General features: G+C 39.1%; 1 protein-coding gene across 1 annotated transcript; it reads right to left on the bottom strand.

Moving 5' to 3' along the window:
• Positions 1–11,043: 11,043 nt before the first annotated feature.
• On the bottom strand, positions 11,044–15,799 carry DSEL (dermatan sulfate epimerase like). Its single transcript, XM_057397397.1, has one exon. It carries the CDS (start codon positions 15,153–15,155, stop codon positions 11,505–11,507), a length of 3,651 nt encoding a protein of 1,216 aa, XP_057253380.1. The 5' UTR covers positions 15,156–15,799; the 3' UTR covers positions 11,044–11,504.
• Between the last annotated feature and the right edge of the window lie 6,231 nt (positions 15,800–22,030).

The raw sequence follows: 22,030 nt of genomic DNA, 5'->3' as shown, positions 1-22,030 counted from the left end.
AAACATAAATGCCTAATTATAAAATTAAATGAGGCTTCTTTACAGAACCAATCATACTATTGTCCCTTGCAGAAACCTGAAATATCAGCTGCATTGCACACCAGCTAACTTAGAGAAGTGGTATCATTACAAGCATTACAGCAGATGCTTGTTAACATGCCACACATTTGCTTCCTTGCAGATGGCTGTAATCTCCAGTCCTCTACAAATTATTCATATCATCCATTTCCCTTCCTGTTCATCAAAAGCTGCCCCTGCCTTTTCATTCATGCCACATTCTTCCCACCTCTCATCCCCACTGTCAGCATAAATCTCAAACTCGGCCTTGTACAAGCCATAACTTGAATGTACACTGGCATATTTCACTATTTCAGAACCAAAGCACTAAGGACCTACAATGGTGGCATCTTTCACCAAGATGAAAGATTAAGGGAATGAAGCTTCTGCTCTCCTTAAGAGACCTGAAAGAGGCCACAATACAGCGTTTGTTTTGATCAGGCTCTCAATCAGTGCCTAGCCTTTGTGCTGACTCTAGCCACAGCTATCAATCTGAATCAGTGCTAAAAGCTGTGCAGAAGTCTGTTCTGTCAACTTGTCCATTTTTGAGTTGTGCTGTGTCATACACCTATGGCCTGATGAGCAGAAAAGTTTGGTTTCCCACATTCCAGAAAATTATCTTTTCTGTTACACGACTATAACCCACCCCTGGGCATTTTTGATCTTTTAAGAGCATCAGTTAAGGTCACAGAAGCTGTGCGATTGCCTCATATGTTATGAGATAAAAAGTAATGTCAAGGATTATTTTTTAAATGCCTTCTTATTTCTGAGTCTGTAGCGTGCTTACAAGTAAGAGATTTCCAAGATTTTAACCTAGGAAGTGCAATAGACTGCTCTAGTTTAAATCTGTGGCTGCACAGCAAAGGTGACACTCCTGAGGGTCATGACATTGCATGGACATTCTGGCATACACATCTTCTCCAGTTATGGCTGGAGAAGGGCATTCGCGGCCCTTTTGCTCTGCTGTGCTGGCAGCTGTGAAAGACATAGCACAAAAAAAGTTTGTTAAGTCTTCCAGTGAAGAAAGAGATCACTCTTTCCACAGCTTTCAGTATGCCCTGTGAGCACAATAAAAATCTATTTACAGTGTATTTTTTGGCAAAACTAAAATGCAGCCAATGAAAGGTTCTATAGTCTGTTCCCTGTCGACTACCTCTTCTTCCAATGCATAATATGAGCTGGGAGATCATCATGTTTTCCTAGTGTCAGCAGATACTGACCTCAATTAGAAATATATACCCCAGTAAAATGTGATTCCATATATATTCAGGCAAGAAAAGTAGTCATTAGGAAAGCCTGCCATATACTACTATGTATTGATTAAAACTATTATTTTTGGTTCCTGAGACAAGTTTTGTGTTGGTGTTGGGACACCAAAGAATCACAGAATCATAGAATGGTTTGGGTTAAAAAGGACCTTAAGATCATCTAGTTCCAACCCCCATGTCATGGGCAGGAACATCTCACACTAAACCATGTTGCCAAAGGCTCTGTCCAGCCTGGCCTTGAACACTGCCAGGGATGGAGCATTTACCAAAGAACATCTTATCACTTCATCCTAACAAGATGACCACATGAAGATGAGGAATCCCTTGACTAGTGCCTTGATATTCATGATCTGAGAGACAGAGTTCTCATTTTGATATAAAAAGCACCTATTTTTCTTATACTAATCTCCTGAATAAAGATCTTAGGCCACATTTACAATCATTTTGCAGTAAGAATTGAACACTCCAATGTTATTAATCTAGCATATATTCTCTTGGTACTGAAAGCAAAACATAAGAAACACTCTTGAGTCCAGAAGTAAAGTATAATACTATGGTCTGATGTAAAACCTATATAATGTAATCTTACAATGTCCATCACCCAGGAAATGTTTATATTTAACAGGATTACAGAGACTTGACCCATTACTATGGATTTCTTTTTGAAGAAGTACACTTGTAACTCACAGTCAAAAAGAGGTGTAACCAGTACAGGCCATATGCTAAAGAAATTCAAAATAGTTTATCTTCTTATTATTTAAATTCAGTAGTCTCTGGCCAATTAACCAAATTTAAACTTTACTGGAAAAAAAGTAGCCTTATTAGAAGTCAGTCTGTCTGCAAATTTTGGAGGGATATAAGTAAGTTAACTTACAGGTGAATTTACTTACATGAGTGCATCTCTCTATCAAAATGAAAGAAGAGTATTCAAAATTTGCCAGAATAAAATATGATAAAATACTATTAAATTAATTTTTCATTATGTGTTTGGCAATGTTTTAAGTGTTATGGACAGTTTTTGCCTTAGAGCAAGAAACCTATTAAGTTCTTGGCCACTCTTGTCACAGCTGAAATCACAAAGGGTGCAAGAGATGTTAATTATTTAGTCTGCGACATAATTCCACTTATATTATAATAATAATAACAACAACAATAATAATACTAAACTGTATGTATTTGTTTTAATGATGGTAATGTTTGTTTTTATTTTAAATTAAAATGGGTATAATTTCAACACAAATTGTACAATTATATAAATAAAGTTGTTTTAAAGAAAATAAGGTTAAATTCTCATGCTTCGTTTTGTTGGTATAAGATGATATTGTGAAGCATTTGTTGTAGTCTACAACCAAACTATATTCTGACTATTTTCTCTAATTTGTGAGAAATTCTGACGGATTCCTTCACAAAATGCATGCTAGTATGGTTTCTCTTTTTAAAGGAACAGTTGGACAAAGTAATGAAAGAGTTCATCAAATTCACTCTAGATAAACAAATCTATCTTTCTAAAATATATGAATAACAGTTTATAGAGAAACTACACAGCATCAAAAAGAAAAAGAAGAAAAAAAAAGAGGAGGAACAAAAGATGGTCAGTCTCAGAACACTTTTAGATAAAAAGCCACACTGGCAAAAAAGAAATGCTTGATTTGCAAGGAAAACAAGACACAACCTAAACATTTCCCAGTAAGCATCATATATCAGAATCTGCTTTAAGTTCTAATTTCAGAGCAAATTCAGTGAACTTGCTGAGAGCTTTCATCACCTTAAAATCTCTCTGCACTTCACTGCATAATTTTCCACGTAAGACTTAGTTCCAGACCACAGACATTGCTTGCTTTCCATCATTTTGACTGTCCCAAAATTAGCAGGACTTCATGAATTTGACTACATGCATGCACAACATATATATACTACTCTACACTCGATCTTAGCCAAAATGTTGAGAAGACCCTCACTGCAAGAAAGACACTGAGATACAAGAGTAACCACAAGGTTACTCAAGGTATCTTAATATGAGTAAGACTTCCTTTTCATAAGGTTATTACATCTGCTTTCAGTTAAAAGTTCAGAAATTTCAGAAAATCCAGTTTCAGGATTTCTGTTTCAGAAGTCCAACAAAAGAAAATTGGTCATATTTGTACCTGTTTTGCAGGATACATTTAGAACATGAATAGTAATAATTTAGTAATACAACTAATGGCAGTTCTGCTAAACTGACCCTATATATTTTCAGTTTTTTTTTTTCTGAAAGTTTAATAGCATCTATCTCTATTTCATAAATTATTTATTTATATTTAACTTTGAAGGGAATTGAATATTTTTTCCTTTTTCTTGTACCTTTAAATAAAAAGGAAAATTGCACCTAGATTAGATGAAGATGCACTAAAGTAGTGATATGTGTATTAGCTGTTTAAAACTGCAGCATTAGGTTATAAACTTCTCAAGGGAGATCTGCAGTGGATGCTATGTATCGGTTGCTATGCACAGCCAAACAAACTAACTACAGATGAAGCAGACTGCTGGCAAAAGCTTTCAACAATCTGTGAACAAGGAATATCAGAGCTCTTTGTTTATTGTCTACCCTGGCTCTTCACTAATCATTGTATTTCCTTCATGTGCTAAAGGTAGTAAGGAGTGGGTGTTATCAGAGAAAGGTGGAATAGAAATAGGTAAATTCCTATACACTGCATTCAGCAGGATAATTCATTATGTAAGATTTGCAAACGCACCTGAAGGATTTGCAAATGCACTCTGGAGCAATTTAGAGGTGCAGACACACATTCAAGTGGCAGAAACTTAAAAAAATCCTAGTTTACCAACAAAGCCAGGGTATCTCTATATAGGCTTGCTCTTTCAGCAAATGGAAGGAAATTAATCTTAGCCTAGCCTGCAATTAAAAAGGGTCTTGAAGGTTAGTAATTAGGCTGAGGAATGCATGCCCGTACTTGTAAAGAACTGATTATGATACTGTCTTAATCTTGACTAATTGATGGAATTCTGACTGTATAATATGCATGCTTTCACATCATGTCTATTTTGTTCAGCAACAGTGCATTCCATTCTTTAGCATGAATATGTCACGAAAGGATGCTGGCAGTTGAGAAATTATCAATATTGAATCTATGTCCAGCAGGTAAAGCTGCACCTTCTCACTGAAATTCATCTTTTGGTGCCAGTGATGTTGTTATAGAGCTACACTGGGTAATAGTTACAAACTAACACGTCTTGGGAATACAAATGAATTGCACTGCTTTGAAGAAAAAAGAATAAAAATTCAAAATACATCCAAACAAAAATTCCTTTTAATTTCTCTTACCATCAGTACTCTTATGGTAATTTGAAACAGACAATGTTCAGCTGATCAATTAAAGTGAACAATAAAGTCTATTATTCAGAGATTCGTAGTGACTGATATGGCAGCTCAAGACCTATACATGCTTTCAAGTCTACTCTCTTCAGCTTCTTAACCTTTTTTCTCCTGTTTCTCAGTTAATTTCTGTGTACCTATCATAGACCTTGCCAGCTCTGAGATTATGTTTCTTGAAATCAAGTGGCATCTGTAGGATGCTATTTATGAAAGAACAGACTGAACCATCCTGAAACACAAGGTTCAAAGAAAATGTAACAAAATTAACATTTCAAACTAGGATTCAGAAAACATAGGATAAAATCTATTTCTAGGTAAGTTAGGATGGAAACATAAAAAGGTCTAAAAAAAATCCCAAAGAAAATATAACAAACTCCTCCCTTAGAAAAGCAATTAAGAGCTAAAATATTAATGGCTTTCACAAAAACAGGCCTGACAGCCTGCCTTTTATCATGTTCTTGGTGTTAGTTTCCTCTGAGCTTTCTACATTGGATTTAGTCACTTTGAAAAACCTTTCAGAAAGTATTTGGAGACAGATACTGTTAAAGTGTTTGAAATAGACAGCAATAATTTTTCACACCCCACCTAGCTCCTATCATAATAGGCATCTCTCATGTAACTCTCCCAAAAGCTAAAGTTGGGCTCAAGTTTCAGGAAGCTAAAAATAAACAAACAAACAAACAAATAAATAAATAAATAATTTGTTAGAGTGCAGTGACATGACCTAGGACAAGCTGCAGAAAATAAGTATATACTGCCCAGCAACTGTAAAGTAAGTCAACAGCCACTAACAGAGAAAATATATAGCTAACACCCTTCAGAAAAAAAAAAAACAAACAACACCCAACCCTCCACATTAAACCTTCTTTACAGCTAGACTTAATGTCACCAAGACTTAAAAACATGCAAACTTTTGCTTTATAACATGCTGAAGTTCACAGAAGAGATAGAATCAGGTCTCATTTTCCCCCTATGTTTAAGGTATATCCCAAATGCTTTCTGCTAATTTCAGTGAAAAAGAAAATAAAAAAATCAGTTAGTTGAACCTGCAAAATTCTGCTGCAGGAACCTAGTTGCAGCTCTGATGCACTGAAGTGGGTTATAGACCTTCGCAACAATAAGGATGCTGAACCACCTAGGCCTCTGGATCTGACAGATACTGCCTGCACCAGCTCACATTCAGTAAGAGACCCAGAGGGCTGCAGTTATTGCAGTTAACTTGATTCTGTGTCTTTTTTGTAAAATAAAAAAAAACACAACAAAACAACACACAAGAGAAAATTCATGGTTTCTAGGACTTGCTTACCTACTCTGTTAAACTGTTGGAATGGGCCAACTATCAGTCTCTGAAAAGAATCCTAGGTATAGTTCAAGAATTACAAAAGGCGCTCTTCTAAATACACAGTTTGTATATAGCCACAGTGTTCACAGACATCAAAATTGTGGACTGCACCAGCTCTCTAGTTCCTGAGAACTGAATGGGAAATCATCCCTTTTTTTTTTCTAGGAATACAGCTATTTTGTGGTCTTCAACTTAACACCAATCATACCTACTGCGAATCTGAGGGCAAACTGAATGAGGTCTTGCCATTCAATACTTTCTGAAAGACAACAGTGGTTTCTACATCCAAAACAAACAAAAATAGCAATATTTAAAAAAATTAAATACATATATCCTAGTTGGTGAAATCATGTAAGAGAAAAGTTGGAGCTGTTCAGCCTGGAGAAGAGAAGGCTGCGTGGAGACCTCATAGCAGCCTTCCAGTATCTGAAGGGGGCCTATAGGGATGCTGGGGAGGGAACCTTCATTAGGGACTGTAGTGACAGGACAAGGTGCAACGGGTTCAAACTTAAACAGGGGAAGTTTAGATTGGATATAAGGAGGAAATTCTTTCCTGTTAGGGTGGTGAGGCACTGGAATGGGTTGCTCAGGGAAGTTGTGAATGCTCCATCCCTGGCAGCGTTCAAGACCAGGCTGGACGAAGCCTTGGGTGAGATGGTTTAGTGTGAGGTGTCCCTGCCCATGGCAGGGGGGTTGGAACTTAATGATCTTAAGGTCCTTTCCAACCCTAACTATTCTATGATTCTAAAAAAACCCAAAAAGGATAACACCAAAATATTATTTTACTAACAATAGTTTTATTTTATGCAGGATGTTTCATAAAATTTTGTTTGGACAGTGCATGTACTAGAACTTCTCAGGCACAGAAATCTACACAGATCTAATACCATACACATTTAAAGCCAAATTCACCCCACTTCATTTGAGGCCTTTCAGTGGGCATCTAAAGTAAGGGTTGAGTCACCCTTGGCTGTTGAGAATTTAAAAAGGGGTAAGCAATGTCTGATTTGCCTTTGAAGCCAACGCTCACTTTCAATTGATTCTAGAGCGACAGTGCTCCTTATTTAGGTGTGAAAGTTAAATTACCTAATGTGAGCTAGACAAATTCAGGTCATGTTCTTAAACACCACAATATCTTTCTCAGTAAAGACAGCAAATTAAATGTTGAATTTAAACCAGCATACATGAAGAACCTTTCAGAAATTATTCTGTGTTAGACAGGTGTAAATGAAATCAGAGCATCTTCATTCTCCTAAATCACATAAATCTCTCAGTATACTGTCATCTTAAGAGATGTATAGTTTAATTTAGTAGAGTATCATTTCGGTAATGTGAAACAGCAGTTTCCCATTATTAGTTTTTTTTCTGAGAGTGCAAGATTACCCATTCACATCCTTTATGGGAATAGTGTAGATCACAATGCAGCAAATTTCTCTTCACTAAAGAAAATCAAAGTTATAATATTTCAAATAGTGCTTTGTATATTATTTTTAATATGTTTGTTTCAATAACTCCTTTTGTGAGTTTATAAATTTCACAGACAGCCTAAAGGTAGCTTTGATTACAGTTACAGAGCAATTTATAATTTTTTTACACCATTAAAATGCATTTCAGGTTTTCATCAAATAACAAGAACAGATCATTTGAGCTATTTACTTCCTATAATTTCTGCTGTTTTGGAATATGCGAGCAAAGTAGATGGTAATAATTTGATGTTTCTAGATGATAGATAGTATTTTGGCCCCGTTGAAATCAATGGCACAATATTCATTCCCCTTACAGGAAAGGAATCATTCCTCTTACAGCCCAATTCTGAACAGCTCACAATTTAGGGATTTGATCTGTGACTCCTAGTCCATGATATTCCACAGTGAAATGCAATGAAATTTAACCTGAGAATATAAGAGTTTCCAGACAGACTCCTTACTTGGAAACAGCCCATTCATGGTGAGATTTAAGCAAAGGTTTTAGTCAGAACCAAATCTAAAAGGGAGCCTGGAGAAAGGAAGGAAAGAGTATAATGCCCTGATCATAAAAAAATTAAAATCCAGAACTTATCATCTTGAAGAAAATAATTTTATGTGCAATTAAAAAGAAATAATCTAAATAAATTACTTCTAAGTCACATAAATAAATATCACAGTTTCTAATTATGAAATATTCCAACATATGGGCCAGTCACAAAAGGGCTAATTTTTGTAACTTACAGAAATATTGAGGTAACGTATTTTTATCCATAATCTTGAACAGTGCACTTCAAATGCTTTCAGGAAATGCAGTATTATATCCTTGATTATGTGTTTATCAAATAAATAGTGTCTCTAAGACTAACAATGGAAGTAACTGATTGTCAGCAGAACCAGGACTCCCCTAGCAGTCATATCATTAAGTTTCAACAGCCATTTTTATGGTTAAAAAAAAATAAATAAATCTGATCCATGACTGCAGCTTTACAAACCAGTTACCAAAAACTTTATAAAACCTGAAGTGAGTTTTTTCTTTCATTTCATTCTAACACTTACCAGAATACTATTACACTGTCAAATAGTGTTGTGCCACACATTTTACACAAAATTCAGGATTTTGTACAGAAATTCAACTCTGGATCTGGCAAATTAACTGTTCAAACATAAATTTGAATCCTACCAACTTTGGTCAAGTGGTCATGTAACATCATATAAAACACAAAAAAACAATTACTTGATTGAAAATTGGAGACTTGCCATACCTTACGCATGCTCACTTTGTTGTTTTCAAATACACCACCTTTCCTTTTACATATTTTTAGCATACCTATTATAATGCATTTGCTCTCACAAGAAGATGTAAAAATAAAGAACATAGCTCTCTTCTACCTTTCTACACCTGTATAAGGAATACACAACGCATCAAAATCTGAATAATAGATTATGCATTCTTTGAACTGGGAAAGTATAGTACAGTAAAGAAATAGCTCCTAAATCTTGAATATAATTAAGACAGCAATGACACTATTATGAACATCAGTGCATTGGATAACCTGTTTTCCAAAAGCAGCACAGATGATACTCCCAACAGATGATTCCATCTACCCTAACTACTCAAAACCAAAAAGTTGGTTTATAGGCTATTGTGGCATTACGTATGGCACTTTTAGGAAAGGATTTAAAGGTCTTTCTACTTCCACAAATACACAGTCATAAATCTTACCTCCAACTTCCCTAAAATATCTAACAGAGAAGATTTTTCTATATGTTCTGGTTCTAGTGTAAATCCTGGAAACAGAAGCAAACGCTGAAACTTATTCTGTCAAGTACAAACATCCACACCTTTTCTTTTTAGTATATGATCAAAACTGTCTTCTGAGAGAAGTCAGTTTGAGAGAATGATACTTGAAAACCAAAGTCTCACTAACACGTTGGTGTATATTGTTTAATATTTCCTTCAACATGGCATTATCCCTAGCCAGGGGAAAAACCTAGGACTGAAGGGGGAAAAATCAACTACTGCTAGTAAATGACAGCTAAGTTATGGTTAGTAAAACCGAAAAATATCTTTAGTAAGACCAATAAATAGCTTTATCATGCTAGAGGCTTTTTTTGACATTCTAGTGACTCACCACGATAGAGCTACTTCTAGGTCATAATTAGATATTATAACATGCTCCAAAGGATGTGAAATGTATGTACGAAAGGAAAAGATAGCGGGATAAGACAGGCACATAATAGTAAAATTGGAAGAAAAGGCAAGAACTCCTTTATATTAAAAATCAGTGAGGGTACCTGTAATCTGTATGAAGAAACTCACTGCACTTTTGACATTGTCTGATGCTTACCACCCAAATAAAGAGTAATTACACATATATTTCAATATTTCAATGATCTCTGATCTCAGCTCCCACAAACCAAATGAAGCATATTTCAAGACAATTCTATTTGTAAATACATAGTAAAGGAAACAGATGTCTCTTTTTGACCTGATTTACACATCTGCAGACATATACAATATGCATGCATTTTCAAAGAATTCTGAGCAAGTTATATTGGGAAATGGGAAAACTTTTCTTAATGGGCATGTGCAAACAAATATTGTGACTCAAGAAGAAAATAAGCTGTGACAAAGACACAACCATCATTTCAAGCCTATCTGATTCCAAACCATTGTATCACAGTTCCATGTTAAAGAAACACCAATAAAAATCAGACAACTTTAGAAATAGTTTACTGTAAGGAAACTCAAATGTGAGGTGGTTGAGGAATAGACGATTTTCAGATTTCTGCCTTCTCGAAGACCTGAGGTTAGCAATGGTTGTCCTTCAGAAATTCATTTTACAGAAAAGCAAAACATCCCTCAGCAATACAGACCTGGAATTTATTTAAGATCTTCTAAATCTCAGATTGCCATTTTATGCAGACATCAACAATAAGCCACTGACAATGACATCAAATATTTGCACTGGTCTCAGAGAAATTACGCACAAGAATCAGCAGAAATGTGTTACAACTAAGCAGGATGGAAGAGTCTCACTGAAAAAGAGAAAATCCTTGCAGAAACTCTTAAGACAAGTGGTAGAGGATAAAGCAGTGCAAGGAGCCAAGATGTTAGCAATTTTCAAAATCAAGTTAGGTTGAGGTGGGTCAAAACTACAGAAAATCTTCTCCAAACTGAATTGCTCATTTGGGACATCCTGTTGGTTTCTTAGCTTTTGTCCCATTTCTTTTTCTGCAGATAATTTACTTCAAGCTCACAAAGCATACTCTATTGTCAGGCATGGAGAATGAAGTCTTCTCTTTCCTCAAAGCACAAACCCCAATCGAAGTGCCACATCTCTGAGCTGAAAGAACCATATCCTATAATGATATTTAATATCCATGTCCATTCCAGTTCTGGGCCTATCTGCTGAGACTGTAAATAAGAAACTAGATTCACTCAAATGTTCTGATTGTTTCTTCCTGCTGAAGGGATGCTGAACAGCCTTAAATCTCAGCTTGTTTATTTTGCACCACTATAGTGAGACACAGACAGAATGCACTAGCAAACCTGTCCAGGGGGCTAATTACCACCTTTGGGAACTGGGCCAGGTTAGCCAGTTTAATTTCATATAAGCCATCATACAATAATTAGATGGTAAGTACTTTCAGGAGCTAACCACTTGGTCTAACTGGTGAGCTGGAGGTGAAAAGTTCCATATTCTATTACTAATCCCCTGAGCTATAGAGTTCCCAGCTGGTAGTTCTACAAATGTTCACACAGCTTTTTTTGAAAGGCAGCAGAAGTACTTACAAGTTTTTGTTGTATTCCCCCCCGCCCCAACCAAAATAAACCAAAAAAAAACACAACTGCAAGAACAACTATCGTTTTCTTAAAATAATCTCTCTGAAAGTAGCAGACTGTACACATTTTACAAGAATAAACAAAATTTTCTAATATTTATCCACAAATTAGGAGTCAGAGATCATTAGTGCAAATTTCTGCTGACCGGCAGCATTTATTCTATAAACTTTGGGTATCCTAAGTGATCCATTAGAGAATAACAGATATCTTCAATCCGTCTAATCTCTTCATTGGGCATGTTTTGTTTCCAGGAATGAATGCTACTTGATGAAATTTCCCCTTCATAAGGAAGATAGAAAAGATTGGTGGAGGTGGCAAATAATATTTGGTTTAACCTAGCAGGAGGAAGAGGAATACCAAGAAAGGCAAAAATTGTTTCAGCCGTCTTCTGAGGAAAGCTCACAATATCTTCAAACTTGACTAGCTGATAATTTGTTGGCAGCAAGACCCCATTTATTCTCAGTGCTGCTGCTGTATTTGCTAACCATAAATAAGACAACACAGACACTGCATTTGAATTAGAATTTGAAAGTTCTTTTCTTAACGATTCATACTCAAAGGCATAGCCTTCATTTAAACTACACTTTCCTTTACCATGCTCCCCTTTAAACATTGCAGCCAAGTGCTGTGGAACATTTTTCAAAGAGTAAAGGTTTGGCTTATTTTTGTACAACATTGAATAGATCCACGCCCGCGGGTCCCTCACAACATATAATGCTCTCATTGATGGTCCTAGGATTTCCTGAAAGAAGGGAAGCTTTAATGTCCAGCTTCCACTACTTAAACTAAGCACAGGTCGTGCATCAGGATAATAGGAGAGATGCCTTCTCAGTTCCCTAATATATTCAGCATCTTTATCTTGACTCCCTCTTGCCCTGCTTCTTTGCTCTGACAGAGATTCTCTCTTTTTTGATCTTTTCTTTTTGTCTTTGTTTATGGCAAAATGCTGAGCAATTTTACTTCTGCTGGCTTCGTATAAATGAATGTTTTGTAAATGTAACTTTGTGCCTCGAACTAAAGACTGGAGCCACCCTTGGATCAGATGAAAATGACCATTTTGGACATCAGAAACCTTCCATTCACATGGATCTACAAAGGAATCAATTTCAAATTCAGTCTCAGGAATTTCGAGATAGGGTGTAGGTACCCTGATGTATAAGAAGTCACTGCTATTGAAAAACAGCTGTTTTAAAATTTCTGCACCAGAAGCAGGAAGTGAAGTAATGATAACATCTGGCAAAGCAATAGGGTTTCCTTCTAACTGTTTGGCTTTATTGCCTTCATCATGTTCTAGCTTTGTTATGCCACTGGTCCATTTTGCACAGATGGGCTGAGTGCACATGCTCCACACATCCACCAATTCAATAAGCCATAGTGTGACAACCAGTATCAGGATCCAACGCAACATTTTACCAAAGGATATGTAAAATCGCCACTGAAAAGCCAGTATGACCAAACTAACACCCAGAATTAACCCTGCAATTATGTTCACTTTGAATCCAAATGGGAAAACTGCCCTATTATTTTTTATCTGTTTTTTCAAAGATTCAGTACCTAGACCAAACTTGGTCACTTTGTTTTCACGAACTACTTTGGCAAAACCACCAAATCCCAAGTAATCGAACCTTGTCCTTAAATTCTGATATTCAGTCACAACAGAGATAGTATTTTCAGTATTGTTGACACTGAGTGAAATCTGAAATCCAGGTTTTGCATTATCTATGAGTCTACAGTTAGAAACATTGACATAAGGGCCATAGAAAAGGTAAACAATCCTTGTAAGTGTGTTTTTCATTGGAAAGGTAACATTTACAAACTGAGTCCATCGCTTTTTGAATTCAGCAGCTTGTTCTGCCTCCTGTATCCTAGCAACAGGACTACTCCCATGATGATCAAACCAAAACATCTTGTAGTGGGCATCCCACACATCCATCATAGCTCCATTGTATTTGTTCTTAAATTTATAGGGTATGTATTTAAAATCTATGTCCAGATTATGAAAAAAGGCACTGACAGAATTGACAGGAGAGTCTTCCTCCTTCTCAATATTGTCTACTACTAACAATGTCTGAGAATTCAAGAGCAGCAAAACACGATACACACTTTTCAATCTCATTGCTGATGTGTAAGCAGATACCGCCTCACCACTCACAAACATCATGTCTCCAGCCTGAGAGGCTGTTATGATTTCTCCAGTTGAGTCTCCAACCTCATCACCAATCCACTTCAGCCACTGGGCACACTCACCAAGCTGTCCTTCCCAAGGCTGGTTGCACTGGCTTGTAGGAGATGGTGCAAAGACCAAGACATTGTTCAAGTGGCTGAGTTTAGGTCCGTAAAGAGCCTCAGATACAAACACCTGTCCATTGGGAGCAAAAGTGAAAGAGTTCTGATCAGGATGTTCATGTCCTGGATTGAAACTTCTCCACCCATCAATCCACGTATACGGTTGAAAGTGAACAATGTCATAGACAGCACGTCCACCAAGCTTTCCAGACTTAAAGGACACAAAGGTGTTTGCCTGACTGTTTGGCAACCCAGCCCCATAAGTAACAACTCCCCAGTTAGGAAACAAATGCATTTTAGCACTACCATAGCCAGGAGGTGGCTGAGGAGTGATTTCAGCAGCATACCATATAAATTCAGTGTGTAGCGTGCTCCACCTCTGTGCAGTGGATGGAACCATCGGCCCATCCTTGGGTCTGTGTTTTCTAATCTGCTGTGCCAGCCAGTTGCCAGCTCCATTCTTCAAGACAAACTTATCCAGGAAAACCAGCTGGCTCTCAGGACCATAAAACCAGTTGTAATTAGAATCTGCTATACCCACAGTCCTCTGAAAGCCTGGTAATAAGGTAGCATAGTAAAACCAAAAGTGCATCTTGAGCCAGTTATTCTCCAAGTTGTTAATACCAAAGTGTCGCTGAGCCAGGAAAACATACTGGGTTACCGACTTGGCTGTGTAACTCCCATAAGCTACGCCCTCATCCAGAGACCCATCTACAACATGATTGAGCAGAAACATTGTTTTCTCCATCACATCAACAACAGCATGTTTCCAAATATTTGCCTGAGATCCTTTGTCCACCCCTGCAACTAAAGCCCCAATAAGCAAAGCAAGCATATTAGTTGCTTGGTGGTTATGGAGAAGCTGCTTTCCCCAGGAACGAACCTTTGAGTACTCATACATTTCCTTGCTTATGGACCATATCTTCTCCAGGTATTTTTCCCTTCTCTCATTTTCCAGTGAATTATACAAGAAGTCAAAAGCAGTGGCAAATCCTGTTAGGGAGTGACCAAGTGGCACTTCATCTCCAGGTGCATTCTCAACCAACCAGTTTTTGTAGCCAGCCATTCTATCCATATATTCTAGGGCAAAATCAAATGCAGCTTTATCTTCAGGGCACAGCAAACAATAAAATGCTAGAGGTGGCAGATTGTTACCATAAATCTCATTCCACTTTGCAGCAAAATCGGCGTGCTTGGGTGGAGGTAGGTAGTATAATGGGTTAGACAGCATAGCTATCACTGCACTTCTGATGGCTCTAAACAGATGTGAATGGCTTGTATGAGCCTTCTGCCTCAGTGCCTGAACATCTTCAGCATCAAAATACAAGCTTGGATGAAGAACTGCTTTTTTCGGCTTCTGCTCAGCTCTGAGACCTTCATGTTGCTGTTTTTCATATTGATCTATATTTTCTACAAAAGTCACCCAATCAGAGTAATTGCTTACAGATTCTTCAAAAGTGAAGACAGCAAACATCGTTAATGCCAGAAGTAAAGTATGCCCCGTGAACATCAGAGCCATGATCCATTAGGCAGTACCTCTTCCCCAGGCATGCATTTCCTAACAAAACACAATGTACAGATATTACACTCTGATCCAGTGAAGTACAAAACCAAACATCTTAAGGCGTATTTTTAGCAGAAAAGAGTGTGTACTGTGCATGCCAACAGATACTCAGATTATTTGTCATCTGAGCTACAACACTGAAATAACAATGCTCTCAAAAAATTAAATCTCAGGTGTTTTGTCTGTTCACACTTCCCTCAAACACAACACTACAGCATAAATACTAAAATTAGGGAAGAAGTAAAATCTCTAAGATATGCATATAAAACAGAGGTTGTGACAATGCACAGTAAGAGATCAAAACACCCTCTCTTGGTAACTTGAAAAACTTCACTTGAAAAAAGGAACTGGAGTCGCACATTTACTTTTTTTTAAAGAGCTTTCAATCAGGTTGAATTCCACTTCTACAGCTGACAAAAACTCCACTGATCACAAAATGATATAATTTATTCAGAACAATGTGTTATATTGGACGAAATAGGGGATTTACAGCACTTGGAAAACAGACTCCAAAACTGAAGTTACTTTCTTCAGCCTTCACCTTAGCTCAATTTCCACACACTGTCTTTCCATCTTCCTTTCTGGGACTCATGAGAGAGTGGGAAGGAAAAAAAATAATAAAAAAAACCAAACTCTAAAAACATCAACATAGATGTTCCATGTGCTCTCTGTAGGAAACTGCTGTGCTTCTATCAACTATACGCCTCTGTCTGCAGAAAGTGTGTCTGAATTAGTAGTCAGAGAGTATCGACATAGTCAAGTCTTTTTTCATGATGTCTTCAGCCAATGATGCCCAAATTTTGCCTTAATGATTCAGACAATCCTGCTCCTTCCATTACGAAGCAAAAGGAAAATGTGTAAGAGGCAGACAGCCAAGATTTTTCTGTTAAAAGAGCCGTTTCGGGTTTTCTTCCACTTTGCCTGCTGCTTCTTTCTGTGAAAAGAGAAACAAAAGTTCTCTGAAGCTGTACAGGTGTGAGAGCGTATCTGAAGTACTTAACAAAGTACTGCTCACTTTCTAGGAAAGATGAATTAATACACCTTTTATTTAACAGATCTGTTTGTTTTTTTTTTAATTAGCATTTTTCAAAGTTCCACAAAATTTGCCATTGGCAAAACAGAAATCCAGATTGGCTACTTGAGCTCTCTTTAGTTCACCTTGTCCTGCATCAGGGACTACCTTCCCGTTACAGTGCGAGGAGCTACAGAGAGCAAACCTGAAACGCAACCGAGACTAAATGGAGCTCAAATTAAAAAGAAAACCAAAGTAAAACGACACTTACACGGACCCCGCGCCCTGGCTGCGCCCGCGGAGTGACGGAGCGATGCTGTCCCTCTCAGGACGGACCCACGCCGCCCGCCGCTGTTTCGCCCCCCCAGCCCTAACACAAAGCCGGCCGGGGCTCGGCGCGGCCAGCAGAGGGCGCCCCTCCGGCGCCGCCGCGCGCCCCTCCCCTCAGCATCGGGGCCGCACAACTTGAACAAGTTTAGAGGAAGAGCCCCCCGCCGTGGCCGGGACCCTACGTGTGTCCTCTCACCTGCGTCCCCCAGCGCACCCCGTCTCTTACCGCAGCAGCTCTGGCGAGAGGCGGGAAGGGGGCTCGGGGCGGCCGACAGCTGCCGCGGAGCCGAGTCGCTCTGCCCAGCCAGTGCGGCCCGGGGTTGGCTCCCGACCTGGGGGCTGCGGCGCGCTGCCTCGTCTGGGCCGGCCTGTGCTCGGCTCTGGCCCTTTCCGCGTCGCCGGTGCTTCTCCCTGTCAGTCCTCAACTTCGGGTCCCTGCCCTCCGCCGGAGGCTCCCCAGAGTTGGTGGCGGGGGGGATGCGGCAGCCGGCACGGGCAGTGAAGCAAACTCCCACGGATATCGTTCTAGAGGGGCGGGGAGAGAAAGCAGAAGGCAGGGCGGGAGGGAGGAGGAAAAGAGGGAAGGAGGGGGGTGACGGAGGGGGTGGGGGTGGTTGGCAGAGCCGCCCCCGGCAGAACAGGGATGTGCCGGTCCTACGCGCCGTGCTGCGGCGGCGGGTGGGCTGCCGACCCCGCTGTCGCTCCCGGCTGGTCTTCTGGGTTGCGACTGCGTGAGCCGGCTGCCGAGCCCAGCCGCGCTCCTGGCGGCGGATACCACCGCCGTCCCTGCGCCTCGGCAGCGGGCTACCAACGGAGCGGCGCGGAGCGCTGCAAGAGCGCCCAGGGGCAGGGCCAGGTCCAAAGTCGGGGGCCGCGCGCGGGGGAGGAGGGGCAGCGTCTCCCAGGCGGCTTAGGCGGCGGCTGCCCTGAGACCGCGGTGAGGGACTGCGAGGGAAGGTCCCGGAGCGGGCGGCGGGAAGCAGCAGGCACGTATGAGAGGGCTCTGTGAAGAAAAGCTGCGGATGAGGGTTATGGGGGTCGCCTCCGTGGCCGTCCCGCCGATCGGCACCTGCCGCCCCGCCACCAAGCGGCTTCCGCGGCTACCAGACGGGGCAATGGCAGCTTACGGTACGACGGGTGGGATGGGTCTGGGCAGGGAGGCAGGAGCCGTCCTTCCAGTGGACAGCAACTTCGTTGAGTGCGAAATAAATGCATAAGCCACGGAGATACGCAGCATCATCTTGTTGGAGCGATCTCACTTTTTTTAACTACTTCCACGCGTAGGCAGTTTATTTTATATGATGCGTTAAAAAGATTGTCATTCAGCTTTAGCTGAAGGCTTCTGAAGTAAAGTATAAAACCGTAATGGGATGTAAACCCTTCTGCCCCATAACTTGTTCACTGTCAGTGATGTGGTGAAGGGTCAGTAGAAGTGCTGGTTAGCCCCTCTGGTGCACCCACAAAATTCAAGAGATACTATTCCATTCTTGATTTGGAATGTAGTTTGGATTGCAGGTGATTATTTTCAGAGCCTGATTTTGTAACCTGCCTGATGTGATGCCAAGCTATTCTTTGGTATTGAATGCAGTCTAGGAAAAGAAAAGGTTAGCTTTTGGATATGTGTTTCCATTTACTATATTTATAAACTGCCTCAAAGGATGTGGGTATTAATCATCCGAACAGCATAAATGACCACTTTTTTCCCAGGCATAGCCTATATTCTTCTTAACTCCCCTCCACCCTCCCAATATGTTGGAAAATACAGTTGCATATTCAAGTATTTCTTAAGCTACTCAATGTATAACTATCTTGAAATGAATATATGAATACATAAAGGTCATACATTATGGATACTGATTCTGTTTGTGCTGTGGAGAGCACCTTGTAAGGATTAAATTATTAAATTATGCACATTTCCATCAATGATGAACTATGTCTGGAGCCATCCTAATCTTTCAGGTGTGCACTATAGACTTGTCTTAAGAGGGAAAAATACCAGTTATTGCCTGGATCGTATCCTCCTGTCAGAAGAAATTTGCATAATGACCAAAGATCAGCACATCATTCTCTGACCTTGAATCTGTTAAAATTCTGCCTTTCATGCTACTGGGGAAGTTTTCCAGGCAAAGAACAAAGGGAAATGTAAAGCAACAGTAGAGACCACATCCTTACTTAATGTCAGTAGAAATGGAACAGCATACACTACAAATTAAAAACTCCCACGTCTTTTCCCCTCTATTCCCGTTGTACCCTATATGGTACCCATTACATTTTTCCCCAAGGCTGTCCCATTCTGGAACATATTGAAGTCTCAGAGAATGACTTCTCCAATAAATTGTCAGGGAATTCTGAACAAGCAGAACAAGTGGAGGACTTGTGTTAGGTTAAAAGCAAGAGTATACCTCTCCCAAGAGCCCTTCTCACTCCGTGGGACCTTTGTTGAGAACATTACATATACAGTTTTCAATTGCAATGTGATATTTGTGGAGAAGCATGAAAATGAATTATTGACTGGCCCCACATATTTACAAATCATACCATTTTGACAAATTCTTATTTATATGGCAGTGAAGAGATTTATATGTCACTTTGCTTTTTCACTGGAAGTTCTTTCACATTGTCAAAGGTGCCCTGGTAGAATACTTAAAGCTGGTTTTCTGCTAAGCCAATTGAAAAACAACACCATCTTTAACCATGTATGATTTCAACTAGTATAGGCTACTGACTTTCTCCCATTTTCAAATCATTTTGCTTCCAAAAGACCTCACCAGAACAACAGATAACAATAGTAGTAGTACTAGTATTCAATTATTTTCCTATTAGTAATTTTCAATAGTCAGCAGAGACCTATAGTTGCTATACCACAACTGAGAAACAAAAAACCTCATGGATTCAATTGGTATCCAGGAGAAACAATTAAGTGATTCAGACTTCAAAGGAGTTGGATTAAGGTATTTAGAAATAGTGACCCTGGGTTACAACCAACTATTTTGCATAAAATGAGTCTGAATTGCATTGGCATTCTGACTTACTTGATCACATATAGCTGTTTAAAAAGTGGTCAGTAAAATCAAGGTGACTTTCAGAACAACTGTTAATTGTGAAAGTAACTGTTAAAAGGTACCATATACATTTTTATTGGGAGAAACATTGACCATCTGGCAACAACTTGCATTATCTTGTTACATTTTCAAATATTATTCGTAACTATGAATAGCTGAAAAGCAAGGCTGATGGGCTATCAGCAGGAAAAAGGTGCTGTGAAATATCTACCAAGAAAATGAGTTTTGACTTGTGGGAAAGTGACCTAACTGTCACTTCAAGTTGTTAGTATAAGAAATCATGGATTGCTGTTGGTGATACACTCTGGTGTACCACCTCAGTGATAGCATTCTGCATTGATATCAAAATCAGCCATCTGAATGATCTTGAAAATGCTAGCGATGTTAAGCTGCTTGAGTACAGGGCAAGTGCTAACAGATGGAAGTGAAGAGTAGGATAATCAGCTGGACTGCAGCAAATTATTTGCCAGTGTCAATGAGGATAATAATACAAAAGTTCCTAAATGAATGAGATGTTGCTGTGAAAAATGAGACATTCATCCACAGACCCAGAAAAAGCCAGGTATCTAAGTAGGATCTGGACTGAGGTAACTAGGTATCCAGTAATGGTGGACTCTTGAAACTTCTGAGTAACTCCTCAAATAGCAAAAGTACATAAACCCTTAAGTCTAAAGTAAAGGTTTTATTTTAGGGGGATTTAGCGACTAAACTTAACTGTGGCCTGAAAGATACACTTTTCTTAATCTAAATCCACTCATAGATCTAATTTATTGGGAATTCTTGAAATATACTTCATGCACACCTCCTTCTTTTACAACGCGCGCACACACACAAAAACCCAACAAAACAACCATAGGGAACAATGCAGCAGTCATGAGGATCCTCTTTAATACAGTACAGTTGTCTGTCAGTCAAAACTACCCACCTTTTACAGAGAAGACATGGGCGCAATGGCCTTTTCTCCTTTAAAATGTTCTAACCGAAATCTCTTAACTCTCATATAACCTAATCTCTAGTCTGTTTCAGCACACATTTTCTGCCAAACTAGGGAAATCATGTTGCTTTTCATTTATATAATCACACTCAGAAACTTACACACATAAATTAAATGTATTAGAGGGTAGGAATTAGAACCTCTGCCATCCAAGAATAGCTCACCCATTTTTACAACAAACAGGTCATAAAATGAAGTGTACACCTCACAGAATGAAGTATACACCGCATTTTCAGAGAAGGGATCATTCCTTCAAATCCTTCCTCCCACTCTGACTGTGACAACGACTTTTGCAATATCCAACTCTGCTTCCTCTCTGTGTAAACCCAACAGGAACACAAACAAAACCCACACCATTAGCTAGTTAACTAGCTTTGGAGGGAGAAATCTGATGTTGCTGATGAGCATCTGAGAAATAAAGGAGGTAATAAATAAAGTGTATAAACAATTGATGTCTGAGTTCCTATCTTCTAAGGGTTAAGTGAATATGGGGGAACACAGAATAGAAAGTACACAGAAAAGAGCAAAACAGCATGTGGTGATACTGCTCTTACCAGGATTTTTAATTTTTATTTTCTATTTTTATTATCAATTTAATGTTTTTATTTCAGGGTTTTCTAAAATTTAGAAATGGTAACTAAATAAAAGCAGCAGCAACAAAACACAAAGAAGCAAGCAAGCAAGAATATCCTAGTTTTATTGAAACTAAAAATTATCATGATTAAGTTTTATCACACTACGCAAGCACAGTAAAAAAGGAAGTGACATTTTTTTCCCTGTTTCAAAGACTTTTCTTTCTAGTGAAGTTCAACACTGCAAGACTAGAGTAGCCATGGGCTGAAAAGTGCCTGGTGTCACTGTCAGCGGAGATGTAGAATGGAACAACTGCCAAAAGCCACAGTGCTGCACTCTTTTTCTGTCCCAGCTGTGTGCTCCTGCCAGTCCTTTAATGTTGGAGCAGTGGGCAGCCTCATTGCTAAATAATTGCTCGTGCAGACACAACAGGGCAGCACAACTTTAGGCCATCTTAAGTAGATTGTGAAACTGTACCTTAAAAATGCCAGCTGCATACAGGGGTAATTTTAAGTCCGTTCATGACTCAGACTCTGCATATGAAGCAAATGGGACTATTTCTACTTGTGTAGCACTTTTATCAAGCAAAATTCAGTGGAAGTGGTTTAAAAATACAGGGGATGACATTGTATACAGTGGTTGGACCTCAGGAAATTTCTCAGCAGTTGGTTGGAACAGCGCAGTGCCAAAGTCTTAGGTTATCAAAATCACTGGAGTAATGTCCCTGCAGTTCTACATCGGTGCACAATTTTCACCATGGAAACTCATCACCAATTGGAGAAAGGAGATTAAACCTACAAATGTATTTTTGGAAGCATTTAAATATTCAAAGCTTGCTGGTTGTATTTTGGCTATTTTG

The sequence above is a fragment of the Pezoporus wallicus genome, unplaced genomic scaffold (assembly GCF_028554395.1).
Source record: "Pezoporus wallicus isolate ANWC-B61680 ecotype Strahan unplaced genomic scaffold, APGP_CSIRO_Pwel_v1 contig_227, whole genome shotgun sequence".
Lineage (NCBI taxonomy): Eukaryota > Metazoa > Chordata > Aves > Psittaciformes > Psittacidae > Pezoporus > Pezoporus wallicus.
The sequence above is the reverse complement of the archived record's forward strand: the minus strand, read 5'-3'. Positions and strand labels throughout refer to the sequence as shown.